This window comes from Sus scrofa, chromosome 2, assembly GCF_054392235.1.
Source record: "Sus scrofa isolate SSC_HxYL_T2T_F1_AM1 chromosome 2, Sscrofa_HxYL_maternal_Yorkshire_Landrace_v2.0, whole genome shotgun sequence".
In the NCBI taxonomy this organism is placed as follows: domain Eukaryota; kingdom Metazoa; phylum Chordata; class Mammalia; order Artiodactyla; family Suidae; genus Sus; species Sus scrofa.
In genome coordinates, this window is record NC_139384.1 from 108,740,103 (window position 1) to 108,758,207 (window position 18,105).

Below are 18,105 nucleotides of genomic sequence, written 5' to 3' on the forward strand. Positions count from 1 at the left end.
CAGTGTTGTCATGCAGCGACTCAGGTTGTTGCCACCACACAGGTTCTATCCTGGTCCAGGAACTTCCACATGCTGTGGGTGCAGGAAAAAAAAAAAAATGAGTTTTGTCATTACCTTCATCACTAATATATTTCCAATCATATTTTAGGTTATATGTTAAAAGATTTCATCAGATAGCTTTTCTCTATCAAAGGTATTTATTGGAGTTCCCGTTGTAGTGCAGCGGAAAAGAATCCGACTAGTAACCATGAGGTTGCGGGCTTGATCTCGGGTCTTACTCAGTGGGCTAAGGATCCAGCACTGCTGTGAGCTGTGCTATAGGTCACAGATGCAGCTCGGATCTAACATTGCTGTGGCTGTGGTGTAGGCCAGCAGCTGCAGCCCAGATTTGACCCCTAGCCTGGGAACCTCCATATGCTTTGGGTGTGGCCCTAAAAAAAAAAAGATATTTATTAAGTCACTACATCAGGTTCTAAGGGTACATTGGAATGATTCCAAACAGAGTATGTAAAATCACAGTGGCTGCTGCTTCTGTAGGAGGCAGATGTTAATAAAATAATCACACAGACGTTGTTAAAAATCGTGATGAATTCTACAAGAGAACAGTATAGGGTGCTATAAAAAGCATAAACAGTCACAGACGTAAATGCAAATTTATGATTACCAAGAGGAAAAGTGGAAAGGAGGGATAATTAGGAGTTTGAGAATAACAGATACAAACTGCTGTATGTGTAATAGATAACCAACAAGGACCTACGGTATAGCACAGGGAACTATATTCAATACCTTGTAGTAATCTGTAATGGAAAAGAATCATGTTGTACACCTGAAACATTGTAAATCAACTCATCTTCAATAAAATAAAAATTAAAAGATAAAGCATAAATAAGAAAGTCATTTAATTTGGAAGATTCCTAAGGAAGTGAGATCAGGTATCTGAATAAGTGGTGCTAGGCCCAAGAGGGATTATGCATTCAAGAAGAGTTTTCCAGAAGGAGCAGCATGTGAGCAAGCAGCACTTAGAACTCTTCCTGGCCATCCTACTTGTGTAATGAGCATTCATGAATGATAGGAAAAATGACTGTGCCAAGGCCCTGAGATGAGGGACATGTAGTGTAGCTAAATGTGGAGCGGGCAGACCAGGTGGTGACAATGAGCTTGGAAAAGTAAATAGAATCCAGGTCATGCAGAGGCTTATAAAATGTCTAAGGATTGGGACCTTTCTCTTAAGAGTAGTAGTAAGTCTTTTAAAGGGTTAGAATGAGTGAAGTGACGTTTTCTATTACAGAGGATGGTTATAGCCGAGGAGGGGAAGAGACGAGGGCCAGCGAGCTTCTGTGCCCTCTCCAGGTGCACCACTCTTCCCAAGTCTTCCTCTGTTCACCAGCCTGGAAACTTCCCAAACCAGGTCTTTTTGGGTTTTATGGAGACTTCGCTACATAGGTATGATTGATAAAATCACGGCCATTGGCAACTGACTGAACCACCAGTTCCTCTCCCCTTCCTGGAGGTCAAGAAGGTGGAAATGAAAGTTCCCTCTAATCAGGAGGTTGACTCTGCCGGCATCCAGCTTCCATCCTTTGGTACTTTCTAAAAGTCACCTCATTAACCTAACAAATGACACCTCTTTCTCTCTCCTCACTAAAGAAAATTCCAAGGGTTTTAAGAGCTCTGTGCCAGAAATGGAGGTGAAGGCCAAATATATAGTGCTTATTATAAATCATAGTATCATAGACAGTAACTCCGCTTGTAGCACCAAGAGAGTGCTTGCTCCTTTCCTAAAATGTGTGTAGCTCCCATTTTTTTAAAAAAGGTAAATGCTCAGGCTGCCACTGACTTCAGCTTTCCATATTAAAGATTTAATAAAATGGAAAAGACCCAAGTAACAATATTTCAGGCCTATTATTTGCACATTTATGTATAAAATATGTAGGTATGTAAACTACAGAGGTATGTGTCCAAAATTCCTGAGGGAAAAAAATAGACAAGATTAGAGCAATCTCTTTTACCCCATGTATCATATCTTCAAGGACTAGCCTGATGTTTCTGTGTCCAAGCGTTTTTATTATTGACAGGTGATATAAGGATCACAGTTATCCTTTAGCTGTGTGGTCAAATACATAGATTTACTATATTTTACTAATAATATGGAGATAAATATTGCTAGATTGTTTTCATTAACTGTGTAAACATTTCCTTATACAAACTTAGAATTTTTAAATATTTTAAAGATAATTTTTAAGAGAATATGGGGTTCCATTTCTTTGTCTTAACTTACTTTTTCATTTGTTCCAAAAATTACAGCCTAGGTGAGAATAATGTTGTAAACTATGCATTCTCTTATAAGGGTGGTACAATTTAAAGTCAAGGTACAAACCGCTTTCTTCATTGAAAGATTGCAAAATTATGTCACGTATAAAATTTGATGTTTGGAGTTTAGTTCCTTAATTTCAGTAAATTTTCTTTTTAGACCTAGCTATTGCTTCATATGCTTAAAATTATTTTTAAAGCAATAAAATAGTATAATGTGTCATGCTTTCACATATACTCCCTAGGGCTTTAAACACACACACACACACACACACACACACACACACACACACACGGTTCATCTTTTATTGCCTTTCCCATAACATGCCTTTCATCCCCTCCCACTGTAGGTAGTTTTTATTTCAACTTAATAGCCTATAAAAATTTGTGATTACATACCCTCATACCCTCACTTACTTGGAATCTGAGTCACGGGACCAGTTGCCAAAGGGAGTACCCCAATTTGTCTAATGGCATAGATGGTACCCATTTCTTAGTTAAAAGTAAGCCCTTAAGGCATGGAAGCTGTTCATAGAGAGATCCTGGTTTTTCTTGTTCTTATTTCTCAGGGCCATAGGTAATACAGGTTTGGGTAGACTTCATATATTCGCTCATTCAACAAATATTTATGAAGAACTTGGTCTTTGATTGTGCTGGGCTGGGCTTATGGTAGTGAAGAAATCTGGTTGTCTTGTTTTAAGAGGTTTGCAGTCTACAGTGTTGATTGATGTAGGACACTAACTAGAAAACTGGCAGCGAGGATAGAGCATAATAAATGCCGTAAGGGGTGCCCAGGGTGTGGGGACAGAGTGCTGGATTACCTATCCCAGAATGGGGTGATGGAGAGGGCAAAGAAGCGTCTCAGTGGCCTGAAGGAAGCTGATACTTAAAGAATAGGGCCAGCCAGGCAAGGGGAGGAAGAGCAGCAGAGGGAACATCAAGTCCATAGGGGAACCTGAGTAAAAGCCCAGCCCATCTGAAGGAACTGAAAGTGCTCGGTGGTTCATTTTGCCTGGCATGTGGAGTCTGAGGCAGGGAGTGGTGACAGACAGGACTAAACCGCAGAAGGCTATATTAGCCAAGTTACAGATTATGTTCTCCACTTTGAAGGTACTGGGAACCCCTGAAGCATTAATCCTTCCCCTCTCCCTTCATATTTTTGTGCAATGGTTCAATAAAAATAAACAATATCAGTGAAGAAACTGATACCTATGCCTTAAGAAAGATGACTAAGAATTGTATTTGTAATCACAGTAAGGCAGAACAACACCTTGGTTTGTGTTCTCTAGCAGTTCTGGGAAAGAAGTGGTTCTGAGCCATGTAAAATATTCAACCACGAAGATCCTGCTTGGCTTTATAGTGTTACATTATTTCTCGGAACACAACCTTGTGGCAGGCCACCTCAACTAGTAGGAATGTGCCATACAAAGAAAGAAACCAACCAGGTTAAGGATGAGGCTAACTTTGTACAAAACAAATCCTTTTAGCATAAAAACCATATCACCTTATATTTATAGAGCAGATTTATGGCTTACATTTTAAGCTATAAAAGCACATTTATAGCTTGCATTTATTTTATCTAAACCTTACCGAAACCCATTGAAGTATTTATTCCCATTTTATTCATAAAGAAACTGAGGTTCAGATAAACCATAGCTGAACATAACAGTATTTAGTAAGTAACAAAGCAATTTATCATGCTAAATATACTAATTAGTATATGATTGTACTTATACTACGTATTACACATTGAATTCTGAGATATATGAGATATATGACTTTAAATCCCTTTCTCTACAAGAGAATAGGTATAACCAATAAAGAAAATTAAGTTGAGGGCTAGACTAAAATCCTTATTTAGATTTTTTGTTAACTCGTCAATCACAAGAATTGAACACTCCATTTCCTTAAAGAGTAGAAGATAATAAATATTGTTCTTGGACTCCAAATATAAAACAATATAATACCCATTTTGCTGATTTTTATATTTATTTTGGTCTAAGGAGAATAAATAAAATAATTTTTTTTGTGTGTTCTGAAAAATTGCCCATGGAATCAATAGATGAAACTAAATCTTTCTTTTCCTTTAACTTTCACACAGAGATAATACACGCCCAGGTATGAAACTTACCTACTATTGCAAAGTTGAAAAATTCTCTTGTGAAAGAAGTTTGGGAGTATGGACCTTCATCATAGGAGGCATTTTAGACACATGACTTAATTTTATTTATATCCCTCATATTTTTTTATTCTAGTGTAAGCTCACTGAAACAGGTACCACATCTTTTATATTATTTTATGAATCACAGAATTTTCCATATATCCTCGACTCTCAAAAACTTTTCAAAGGGTAATATACAACGTTATTTTGTTAAAGAAAGGTAAAATATTTGGAAGAGTATTCCAAAATTTAGGTAAGGGCCATCACTAGACCCCTTTTCCATTACATGGATTTTCCCTTCAGACAGTGATCTGAGGTTTAGGAAGCAGAGGAACTCCTGGAGGAGCCTCTAAGCATTGAACCCCAGAGTGGGCATGGAGTTACCAGGAAAGCACTGAGCCTGTCTGTTCACTGCATACCTGGAACCTAAGTGTGCTACTAGGTGGACATTTAATTGTTATGTGTTGACTTAATACATGAATCAAAGATGGTTAGGAGAGAATTTAAATTGCACACCATCCTCATGTAAAGATGGCTGGTTAGACTCTGGGTTTTTATTAGGATATACTCAGTAACTCTGCTGTTTCAAATAGTATGGCCTCCACAGGGCTGCGTCCTTCTTGAGCCTTATCTAGCTGCCCTAAGCTGCCATATAATTCACTGTCACTGATGCTTGAGGGTAAGGGGCTGATGTTAAAAAAAAAAAAAAATGCTGAGACAACAGGCCAAGCCAGGAATCCCAAGCAAACCAGTGCTGTCTCAGGCAAATCAGGATCTGAGGTTTATTCAGCTATTGCCCAACTGTAAATCCAACCTTCAGCTCCTATTCCCCAAAAATGCTTACATAGGAAAATGCACCCTTACATAATTAACGGGTTGGGGAAAATCAACCCTCTCTAGAAATTGTAGTTTTAAGAAAGTTTATACCCAAGATAGAGTGGTTATTTCTGAGTGTTAAAAGTTTGGTCTAAGTTTGGGAGTGTTTTGGCTTCTCTGTATTCCACCCCCCCCCCCCGCAATAAATATTAACAGTAAACTTGGACTGCTTTAAATTTTTGTTCTTTAAAATGTCCATGAAATTTTTTTTAGAGTTTTGTTAATTATTTATTCCATAGAGCATCCCTGGTGCTATCTTAGTGTCCTTGCAGTGTAACTAGAAAATTGTAACCAAAAGATACAAAAAGGTTTTTCCTGGCAAAGTAGCTTGTTAATCATGAGAAAAGAATATTTGAAGATAACAAGTAATATTTTGGTAATATGTAATCTGGTTCTTAATATCTAGAACTATCATTGATTTCTGGTAGCTATATTATCTCAAATCTATAAATTTGAGGATTCCCAGAAATGTGACCACTCAGAGTTTTTATCTGCTGTTGAGATGTCTCAGAATTTTCCAGTTTTGTGAATTGTAATAAGAATCTCCTTCCATCTCCTTAGTGCATGATTTATACCTGAGTATTTCAGTATAGCAAAGCATAGGATGTTGGATTCCACATTTCTGTAAAATTTACAAGGACTATATCCTTATTTTGGAATTGGTTTATCCAAGAATTTTTTTTTTTTTTTGTCTTTTTAGGACTGCACCCACAGCATATGGAGGTTCCCAGCCTAGGAGTGGAATTGGAGCTATAGCTGCTAGCCTACACCACAGCCACAACATCACCAGGTCTGAGCCCTTTCTGTGACCTACACCACAGCTCATGGCAACACCAGATCCTTAACCCAGTGAGGGAGGCCAGGGATTGAACCTGCATCTTCATGGATAGTAGTCGGATTCATTTCCACTGAACCACAATGGGAACTCCTATCCAAGAATATTTCTAAAACAAGACCATTTGGATCATCTTTGATATTCAGTCAACCACATTATGATGAAATGAATAGCTTCTTAAAAGTTTACTAAATTCTTTTTTTCCTTTCAAAAGCAATATAAAAGATGTAGAAGCCCAGGTGTAATGTGTCATTGGCTGCCTGTCTGCTTTTGGCAACCTATGGGACAGGAATAAGTCAAAAGTACAAAAATTGGGCATCTCCCAAAGGGACCTTTCTAAAATTGTCAGAAAGGCACACCCACATTAATCCGGCATTGTATCAGTGTGAAATATTCAGTGTTCATTCAGCCTCTTCAGATGAGCCGCCCGAAGTTTGTAGTTGACAGAAATTAAGTTCTGTGCTATACAGTCTTTGGCTCTGAATAAGAATAATAATGAAATAAGTAGATGAGGTCGGAGGAAGAAAGCACCCCATCCAGTGTCATGACATAGTTATCACACTGGCTGATCTCGTGTCCTGAGACAGGTCATTCCCTAAAGATACCTTTCCTTGACAACACTGTGTGTCTCATATTTCAGTCTATTCTCACCACTCTCTGGAGGGGGATGACAATAGACTGAACTATATAATATAGAGTGCTGCTGAGGAAAAGGTACCGTTCGGTGAGGGGCTCTGTTTTTCCCAAGGACATCAGTTACACCTGCAGTGAATAAATGCCTCTTTTTGCTTCTTCATGTCTGTTTGGGATGATGTGAGCCCCTTCATTCCCCTGGAACAGTCTTCTCCTAGGGTCTCCAGCATGATTGTGCCTCTTCTCACATCTGACCTCCCCGACCAGCCGGTCATTCCTTGTTTGCTTCATGGGTTCCTCTTACTGATTGTGTCTTCCAGCTGTGCTGAATCCTAAGTGCTCAGCCTGTTGCTGTCAGTAGTACCTTCCTTAAAAACTCATACACCCAGACACCTTCATTTCCCACCACTGCACAGCCGTTTCCACACTTTTGTCTCTAACCTTGCCTTCTCTCCTGACGACCTGTCTAGTACTTAAATAATCTCACTTATTTTCCTTTCCACATGGATGATATTTAATTTCATTTTCCACAGCAAAATGATTCCTTCTCCTCTCTTATTGTTATTGGCACTGGGTCATCCAATTTTCCCTTTTTGTCATCACCAGTGCTGTTCTTTGGTTACCTAACCCTGCCCAAACTGTTTAGATTCATCTGTAGAGTTCTTTATAGGTCCCTGAAAGCTATTTTTTTTTCATCTATAAATGTTGGGAAAAGAGAAAAATACTTTGTGACATGTGAAAATTGTGAAATTCATATTTCACTGTAACTTAGAGATCATATGCCTCACTAAGTCTAAAATATTTATTATGTGACTCTCTTCAGGAAAAGTATGCAGACCTTTGGTTTAAAAGATATTGTTCACTTTATTAAAACCACAAATCCAAAACCCTTGTTTGTTCTAATGTTTTTAAAATACCAGGTGTTTACACACGCATGAAACCGCAGTCAAGATACAGAACATTTCCAATCACCTGCAGAAGATTACCCAGGCCTCCCTGGAGAACATCCCTCCCTTTGCCCTTTGCCAGTCAACCACTGATCTGCTTTCTGTCATTGTGTGTGTGTGTGTGTGTGTGTGTGTGTGTGTGTGTGTGTGTGTGTAGTCTTTTTATGTTTTTAGGGCTGTACCCACGGCATATGGAGGTTCCCAGGCTAGGGTTCTAATTGGAGCTGTAGCCACAGCACAGCAATGCCAGATCTGAGCCATGTCTGCCACCTACACCACAGCTCACGGCAACACCAGATCCCTGACCCGTTGAGCAAGGCCAGGGGTCATACCATACCTGCAACCTCATGGTTCCCAGTCAGATTCGTTTCCCCTGTGCCACGATGGGAACTCCTTTTTTATTTTGTTTTGTTTTGTTTCTGTTTTGTCATTGTATATTCATTGTAGTTTCTAGAATTTTATATAAATAGAATCAAACAGAGAGTACTCCTTTGTATCTGGCTTTTGTTTTTTTTACCCAGTGTATTGATTTTGAGTTTATTCATGTTGTTTTATGTATCAGTAGTTTATCCTTTTTGTTATTTTTTTTAACTTAATTAAGGTCTAATTGACCAATGAAATTGTAAGATATTTAAAGTGTACATCATGATTTACTCTAAGTATACAAATAGAGTGTGGGGCTATTTGAACTATTGCTGCACTTTGTTCGACACAGAGCAGACTTTTTACTCTTAGATGAAACTAAAAGTGAGCTTTTGAATAATCTTTTTCACATAGAAAAACCACCCCAGAGGGTATGAAACAACTCATTTTAACTATTTCATTATTGTCATCATTATTGTCTACAGACTCCAACTAATTCCAGTGCCTGTGGCATAGATTTCTCAGAAGAAACCAAAAGTGGTTTCAATTTTTTTTTTTTTTTTTTTTTTTTTTTTGTCTTTCCTAGGGCCGCACCTGTGGCATATGGAGATTCCCAGGCTAGGGGTCGAATCGGAGCTGTAGCCGCCGGCCTGCACCAGAGCCACAGTAACACAGGATCAGAGCTGTGTCTGTGACCTACACCACAGCTCAGGGCAACGCCAGATCCTTAACCCACTGAGTGAGGCCAGGGATCAACCCGGAAACTCATGGTTCCTAGTCGGATTCGTTAACCACTGAGTCACGAAGGGAACTCCTCAAATTTTCTTAAATGATTTTTTTTCCATTATAGCTCATTTACAGTGTTATATCAAATTTTTTAAAGTATTTGTAAATATAGTAATATTTAAATAAATACTTATGATACAGCTTGGCATTTTTGTAATTTCGATTTTTTTTTCCCATTTAAAACTGAATCAACTCTCATTTCTTCTCCCACTTTTTATTAAAATGCTTAAAAAATTATCCTTGGATTCCAAACCTCTTCCATATTCTTTAGTTCCATCTCAGTACTGTCATGAACTCTTCCAGTCTTCTTTGCCTGAATTCCACCACCCATCTCATTTTGTACCTCTGAAAATGTTCTAATCTAGGAACCCTCAGACACAGAGTGTTGGTGGGGTTAGGGGTCTGTGTTATTGTAACTTTAAAACAAAAACAAAAACAAAAACCCCTTAATTTTCAGTTCCTTCTATCTTGTCAGAAATAGTCTGACTCCTCATAAATAGTATCACCACTAATTAGCACCCCATGCATTGAAACTTAACAGAAGCTTGGAGAACACCGAGAATCTCTGAACTGAAGCCAAGGTTCAAGAGGAGAGGCCGAAGGAATGAAGACCATACCATTTGGAGAGGAGATTGCTGAGGGATGACTAGTAATTGCCTTTTGATACATGAGTATTAAGCACCACGAAGACTGCTAAATGCTCCTCTTGTCCATATGACATGCAGGAAAATATGTCCTTAAAGTTCAGTTAGAAACTTTAGTTGGATAAAAGAAAAAAAAATCTTGTCTATACTCTGGATATTTATGATAAACATAAAGAATTGTCACTCCTAGGAATTACAAAATTGAGAAGAGACATCTTCCTGAGCCCAAACCTTGCAAGTGAAAGCCTGCTACCCAGATATTTTAGTCACAGACTTATCTGAAGCCAGCAGACTAAGCTACCTGAACTTCTACTGACATTCCTTGTTCCCAATAGATAGTGTCCCTTAAATTTGTAAAAAAATTTTAGAAAAACTTGACATGACCCATGGTGAATGCAAGGTCATTACCGATCCCATCCAAGTATTTTTAAGAGCATTTGAGTAACAGTTGTTCCCAAAGATTTCTAAATGTTTCGGTTGTGCTGATAATCAGTGGCCATCAAGATGACTCACTTGTTTCTTTTCTCTGTGTATTTAACCCACACATTAGATGGCTGATTCTTACTGTAAATAAGAACATTAATAAAAGCAACTTAAGCTGTGAAAAATAAGAGCAGTTAAAAAATATGAAGCAATAAAAGACAAAATTCCTACTTATCTCACACCTGAAAAAATGTACAAGTGCCTAAATACTGTTGTCTTTTTAATTCTGTCATTGGCGTGAGATCCGTCCTAAGTCACTGGTGATACAAAACAGCAGTAGGTGAGCAGCACAAGAGCAGTGTGAAGCCAGAAACAACAAATCATGGACTTCACAGGAGTGTCTGCCAAGGGAAAAGCAAAAACAAAAAGCTGTGAAGCCCTTTAAGAGAAGTAGCAGCAGCAGTACGTAAACCCAGTCCCAGCAGAAGCCAGAGACAGCCAGGAAGTCATCTGAGGGCTCAGTGCCAAGCAGGTCCACCACCAGAGAGGCAGAGACCCAGCCAAGAGTGGGTACGTCTTTCTCAAATGCATAAAGTCAAGACTGAGCTGAAACTAAATTTTATTGAGCAACTACCAAATTACCTAAAGTGAGAAAATTAGAGGACTAAAAGCAACCCATGCCTGTCCCCATCCCATTCTATTCAATCCCATTGACAATACTTAAAAACCATAATTTCTTATTTAACAAATATTTCTTAGGCCCCTCTGTGTGCCAGGGAACATGCTATAAACTAAGAAATGTGACAGTGAACTGGACATAGTCTCTTGCTTTGTGGGAGGTTATAGTTTATTTAATAAAAGATATTCTTTTCGTAATCCCAAGTTACGAAAACAAAAAGCCTGATTTTAATGAAGATTTAATTCCTCTAAGTCCTTTATCCTGCATTGTTTTTACTCTTTCTTAGGCTATCTAAAAAATAGGTGGTTTTGATTAGGTCACTTATAGGATTCCTCTGCCTATTTCTTAACCATTTTTCATAACAGAATTAATATATATCTAGAGATTTTTGAAAGTTTTTTTCCCCAATAAAATATATGAATGCTACATTCCTAGTATTTTTTTATGTTTAATTATTTCAAATGCTATATTGGCTGGGTATACATTTTATCCTCCAGAGTTAAATAGATATTGCTCCACTGTCTCTTAACATTAAAAGCTGATGTAAAGAAGCTTGAAGGCAGCCTAAAATGTACTACTTTTTTGAGAGACTGGCTTTTTTTTCTACTGAAATCTCTTAAAGTTTAAAACTTAATAAGGCTATGATGTAGTTTTAAAGAATTTGTATCAAAATTTCCCTGATACATGAAATTAAACTTTCAATCTGCAGATTAAGTTTTTTTGTCCTCCCCGCCCCCTCCCCCTGGAAACTTTTCTTGAATTAGTATTATATATATTTTTTCTTTCATTGTTATCCTTTTTTGACTGCACCTGTGGCATGTGGAAGTTCCCTAGCCAGGGACCGAATGCAAGGTGCAGCTGTGACCTACATTACAGCTGTGGCCATGCTGGATCTTTAACCCACTGCACCAGGCCGGGACAGAACCTGCACCACTGAGAGACAACACCAGATTCTTAACCTGTTGTGCCACAACAGGAATACCCATTTTTATTCCATCCTCACTTACATTCATTGGATTCCCTATTTAAAGGACAGCAATTACCATTTCCTGAGTATTTTTCGTACTATTAGCTTCTTCAATTCCTTTAATATCTCTTTTTTATCTTAATTCATTGGACCTTTATTAATATAAAGGTCCAAATTCTCTTCCTTTATTTTCACATTCTCTGAGTGAGACATGGATGATCTCCCTCATCCATACCAGTTCCAGCTACTGATAGCACAGTTATTCATCAGCTCTCATAGCATACCATGAGATATATGGTCTCTAGTTTTTTATTCCTCAAATATTTAAATTCTGGCACCACTACAAAATTTATATATTAATATTTAGGCTGATTCCATTTTTTGTGATTTAATGTCAGGCTATGCACTATCACCTGTGTTTTTTTTTATCATGTATAATAACTCTTGGCCAGAATCTAAAATAACTATTAGAAATAGAGGTCATGTGTTGTCAGTATGTCAGGATGCTGAACACATTTAGGTCAGGATTGTAGAGAGCCCTTGCTGTGTGGGTGTGTCAGTGCTTACTGGTGGAAGATGTAGTGTGAGGTCTGTCACACCAGCTCCAACTGTGTGTGCAGGCTAGCATTCAGAATGCAGACAAAATAATGAAGCAATGTTTCACTTTTTTTAGAGACAAAAAAATTAAAGGAATGAGCCTGGACAGCTGTTAAGCAGGCTCATTTAATGCATTTGATATTTTTCACCACTTGTCTATAACCTGAAGAAATTATGGGATGGGAGAGGCAGGGATAAAAAGGACTGCTAAGAGAGCACGCCTGTAGTTATGGTATGGTACCTGGTTTTACCTTCTTCTGAGATCTTTTTACAAGTCCTACAAAGCTTAATTGTTATTGTTAGTCTAATATAGACTAAGATTGTGTCTTAGTCCTTAGAGGGGACATTCATCTGAGTTTTTCAAATTGGTATGAAGCTCCATAACTTCTCTTCCTTCAGAGGCAGGCTGGTTAATCAACTTCCTGTTTTACATACTTTCTGCCACCACTTCTTGGGTAAATTTGTCAAGTAAGATGTTGATTCTTTCCTACTTCATATCGAACCAGCATAAATTATTGAGATAAGCAGCCAAAATCGCCTGTACTTATTTACTTCTTGATGATATTAAGAATATTTATTAACTCCTGTAAACCACTGTGGTCTCATCTGTGTCTCACTGAATGTTTGCTAGTAAGTTTAAACTTCTGGATCAAAAGAAATCCAAAATTGGCCAAAGTGGGTATGATCAATCAAGATACAATATAACTAAAGACTTTGGAAAGCATTTTTCATCACTGGAGTAGGAGATCTAATAAAATCACCAAAACAGCAATGCATGGAGTTCCCTGATGGCTCAGTGGGTTAAGGATCCAGTGTTGCTGCTGTAACTTAGGTTCAATTCTTGGCCCTAGAATTGAATTGCTGCAGGCACGGCCAAAAAACAAAACAAAACAAAACAAAAAACAGTAGTGCACAGTTAGAATTCCTTTCTCTGTGAACTTTCACTAAGGAAAGAATAAGAACAACAGATGAATTATATATGCCCTGCTTTTGAAACAGTGAACCTATGATTTTGTAGGGTATTGTTGCTTTTGTGAGCAACTGAGCAGTTGGAGCCAAGGGATCTGTCCTTGTATCTCATTGGCTGCTAGAGCACATAGAGGGTGGTCAGCACAGTGAATTGAATCATTGAGATTCTAGATTCTCTCTTAAAGTTCCTTGACAGGAGTTTCGGTCATGACTCAGTGGTTAACGAACCTGACTAGTATCCATGAGGACTTGGGTTCAATCCCTGGCCTTGCTCAGTGGGTTAAGGTTGCCATGATCTGTGGTGTAAGTCGAAGTCTCTGCTTGGATCCTGAGTTGCTGCAGCTGTGGTATAGACTGGCAGCTACAGCTCTGATTCAACCCCTAGCCTGGGAACCTCCATATGCCTGTGGGAGCGGCCCTAAAAAGACAAAAGACAAAAGCCAAAAGCCAAAAAAAGAAAAAAAAAATTCTTTGACAGAACACCATACAAAGGAGAGCCTGAGATTTAACATACAGAGTTTGCAATAAGGACTTGTTTTTCCTCTGAGGTCAGAAACCTCCACAGCTGAGTACTTTGGATAATGAAGGTCCTTTTTCTCTATTTGCCCAGCCTGGGCTGGACACAGGCAAATGCCAAATCTACACTGAAACATGCTTTTCTTTCCATGTTAACAGAGTTTATGTTGCCCAGTGCACATCTAAAAGATGCAAAATATTTACTCTTTATGTAAATATGCTTTTAAGAAAAAAATGCAGTTTTCACATGCAAGTTATTTTCAGCAGGCAGTTCTTTCTCTGAAGCACAAAAGGCTAGATATAAAAACAAACAAGGGAGAATGTGCTGTTTTAACAAATGGGTCCTTGGAGATGGATTTTTAGGGCATGGTTTTTGTTTCCTGATCTAGCTTTTACCCTATCACTTAGTGACACTTAGAGAAATCCTGAAATAAATCAGTGACATTCTCACAATTTTTAAGGCTGACAGTTTAATTTTTTTTTCCTGTTTTGTCTATTGCTTTAGCCAATGTAATTAGGTCATACCCATGTGAAAAATTACTTGTACAAGAAAATTTTGGATGTGTGTGTGTGTTTTCAGGAAGATTTGTTTCTACTAAGAAACATGTTCATGATATCACTTGCACGTGAAACTAATTCACTTGCCCTACGTAATTTAGAATATTAATGTTTCTAAAAAAACAAAGCAACCCTAATTCAAAAGGAACTGAATGTTTCTGTTACTAATTTTATATCATGGTTAGAGTAATTACATGTAAAAATATTTTTAGCAAATTAACACTGATTTTAAAACATATTTGTTAATTATATAAACTGGATGCCACCTTGGAAGGGGTCATTTTGGTAGAAAGAGGAGAAAAGCCTAATTTATAACAGTATTCCAGAAATGGCAACACAGATCAAAGGCTAACATTCATACCTTGCAGACTGTTCTCTAATATCATTTTACATTAAAAGTTAGTTGTGGAGTTCCCGTTGTGGTGCAGTGGAAGCAAATCTGACTAGAAACCATGAGGTTGTGGGTTCCATCCCTGGCCTCCCTTAGTGGGTTAAGGATCCGGTGTTGCCGTGAGCAGCGGTGTAGGTCACAGACTCAGCTCATATCTGGCATTGCTGTGGCTCTGGTGTAGGCCTGCGGCTACAGCTCCAATTAGACCCCTAGCCTGGGAACCTCCTTATGTTGTGGGTGTGGCCCTAAAAAGACCAAAAAAAAAGAAAGAAAGAAAAAGTTAGTTATAATTCTTGTGCTTTGAGTATTTTCTATTAGACTTTTTATTATTTATACCAGCAGATAAAAAGTTTCCAGCCCACAGTATCATTTGCTTTACTGCCTCTACACTATTAGAAATATTAGGAACTATGGGAGACTGCAAACTTCTCAAAATAATGATACTTATTTGTGTTTTATGAAGAATCTTGGCATTAACTCCTTTTTTCCTTTAGTAAGCTGAGTGTCTTGCTTTCATGTTTGTGGATTAATTTAAGACTTGTAGTAACTAAGGAGATTCTTACTTGCTTCCAAACTTAAACACCAGAATTAACAGATACAAAAGGCACATTTTAACATATTTTTTTGGCTGAGTGTAAAGGTCAAAATTACCAAGCTTTATAGAACCACCATTAGAAGTATACAGTAGATCCCTTGTAGAAATCATGAAGGAAAGCCAGTGTAGGCACTGTCTGGAGCACAATTGCAAAATGTGAGTTGTTTTCTGTGATGGAAGGAAGCAGAGCAATTGTCAAGAGTTTGACTGGTTGCAAAAGAATTTAAAGGGCCAGCCCATGTTTAAGAATGCACAAGATGGCTTTGTTGTTCTCATGTTACATTTACTGAGAAGCTACACATGCTGCATATTAAGCAATCCATAGAATTCCTCTGAGTCCCTACCCAGTGATTTTATTTGCAAATGAGATAAGTAGTTGAGATACATAGACAAAATCTGAAGGCTTGTTTAGTGTTGCTCTTCTATCAGTCTCCACGGTGGCTAGAGCATTAGTATCTCACTTTAACCATTTTGCTAAGAAAAAAATGAAAATAAGTGTAAAAGTGGGAAAAGACCATAATTTTTTTGAAAAGCCAGAGGTTTGCCCTCTAAAACAAAACGTACACAGCTTATCAGATAGACTTCTGTAATTCTGTTTCCACATATGAGTAGAGCTAGATTTCAGAGTTACTTAGGTTTTAACCAAGAAAAAAATGGCTTGTGAGCGAGAGGGCAGTTTTCTCAAATGACACCGGAGAACTTGTGTGACCTTCAGAAATTTACAATGGCGTCTTACTAGACTTCTAACATGTTCTGTAATTCTTGGTTTGCTGTAGAATTTGGAGAATACGTGTAGAATATCAGCTGTGCTTACAATCATGTTTATTATTTAGTTCTGATAGCAGAACTTCCTTTGACATGCTGATGTTCTTTCTGTTGCAGGGACTTTACGTTTTTGTGGTTTATTTCATTCTACACAACCAGACATGTTGTCCGATGAAGGCCAGCTACACAGTGGAAATGAATGGGCACCCAGGGCCCAGCACAGCCTTCTTCACACCTGGGAGCGGAATGCCTCCTGCCGGAGGGGAAATCAGCAAGTCCACACAGAATCTTATCAGTGCTATGGAGGAGGTGCCTGCCCTTGCCCTTTCTCTATCTCTCTCTCTCTTTTTTTTTTTTCTTTCTCTCTCTGAATCTCTCTCTCTCTCTCTCTTTCATATACAACCTTTCTCTTTTATAAAGGGTACAAGTTAAATGATGCCACGGAACTTGTAAATTCTTTTCCTACTGACATTCTCTGATCTCTGGTATTTGATGTGAGTACTGCAGTATCATGTCTGTTATTTAATTCTTCTTCCTCTTTGCTTAGTGAACACTACTGATCAGTGGTTTGTCAGAGCATAATTTGTCATCTCTTTCTTCAAAAGCTTCCCAGTTTGACATGGCAGTGACGGAATCTGCTTCAGAAATGGCTTTTCAAATACTCTTTCTTCCTAAAAATATTTTCGAGGCTCTCTTCCTTTATCCATCCCAGTTCACTACTTTAGTCACAGCAAACCCTCAAACAAACCTCCCGTTGTTCTCTGTCTGCATCATTTGGGGTTCCTGTGTCTAAATCACCAACCTATCGGTAGGGCCGCCATAGCAATGGCACTACTGCTCATATTTCAAAACGTAGCTGGAGACATTTGTCCAGGAAGACATGGTAATCCTATGCTTGACCATTTCTGCAGTGCCCGAGACGTGCTTGCCCACCATTTCTTACATAGCTCATGTTGCCCTCTCTCTATTAAATTGCCCAGGGGGAACAGCATTTGTGTTAGCAACCTGAAAAATAACAGGAAATCAAAGTACGTCTATCTGAGAAGAGTTTATAGACAGTTAAGTAGGTAGATAGTTAATCGATCTGCTCAGTGATACTTTTTTGTCTTCCATGTTAATGTAGAAAGTAATTTTACTTATGTTAGGTGAAAATTCAGGTAAGTAATCACAAATAAAGTACTGCATTTAAAAATTGAGATATGTGTTTAGTACCCTTACAAGTTTAGAATTCTCGTACCATTTTTATATCCTCAAAGTTCTTAAAAATGTGAAACTGAATTATTTTCACATCACAGTTGATAACAATATTTCAGGATCAGCAATTCAAAAAAAAATTTTTGTTTTTTTGTCTCTTTGCTTGGCTACCCCATCTAGCATTTGTCTAGATCTGAACTATGTATTAGCCATTAAGTCTTGTGTAGCTAAGTTTAAGCTAAACAGAATTAAATAACATTAAAATTCACTTCATCAGTCACTTCTGGCCAAGTTCAAGTGCTTAGTAGCCATGTGTGTCTGGTGGCTACTATAATAGAGAACAAAGGTATAAAGCATTTGTAGCATCCCCTTGCTGTATTGAACCATCACTGTATTGAATGTGCTAGTCCAGATGTTCAGCTTCTTAGTGAAATATTTTTAGGTTTCATCTTCTGTCAAATGTACTTTTCCAGCCCTCAAATCATTTTTTTTCCTTGTAAGGCAGCCCTACAATCTCTCAGAAAACCTTATATTGGGAGGCAGCAGCTGTGACAGCTCAATTCCTGGCCTGAGCCTAACTACTTAAACGTTCATTTTGGGTGGAGCACAATGGCAAACCCTAAAGTGTGTTTTGCATTCCTTGGAGGCTTAGAATTGGCCTTGATCCAGCGAGAGACTGGCAGAGACATTCTGGAAAGCCAAGCAGAGAAGGGAATGCATTAGGAAAGGAAGGATTGAGGGTTATTTGTCAGTATAATCTTTTCATTATAGCAGTGTCTTTTTTAATCATTTAATTTTAAAAAGGAGGAGTTCAGAATTCCATCAAGAACTTTTTTTTTTCAATTCAGTATGTCCTTATAGATAGCTACTCTACTTAAAATTCTATGTTGTATCTT

General features: G+C 38.1%; 1 protein-coding gene across 6 annotated transcripts in view; it reads left to right on the forward strand.

Annotated features, from left to right (window-relative positions):
- The window catches only part of ADGRV1 (adhesion G protein-coupled receptor V1), a 536,680-nt gene that overhangs the window by 508,075 nt on the left and 10,500 nt on the right, over positions 1-18,105 (forward strand). For all 6 annotated transcript variants that reach the window (XM_085014024.1, XM_021085376.2, XM_085014023.1 and 3 more), the window contains one exon: positions 16,133-16,324. In XM_085014024.1, coding sequence (XP_084870150.1) covers positions 16,133-16,324 — 192 coding nt within the window. The remainder of the gene's footprint in view (positions 1-16,132; positions 16,325-18,105) is intronic.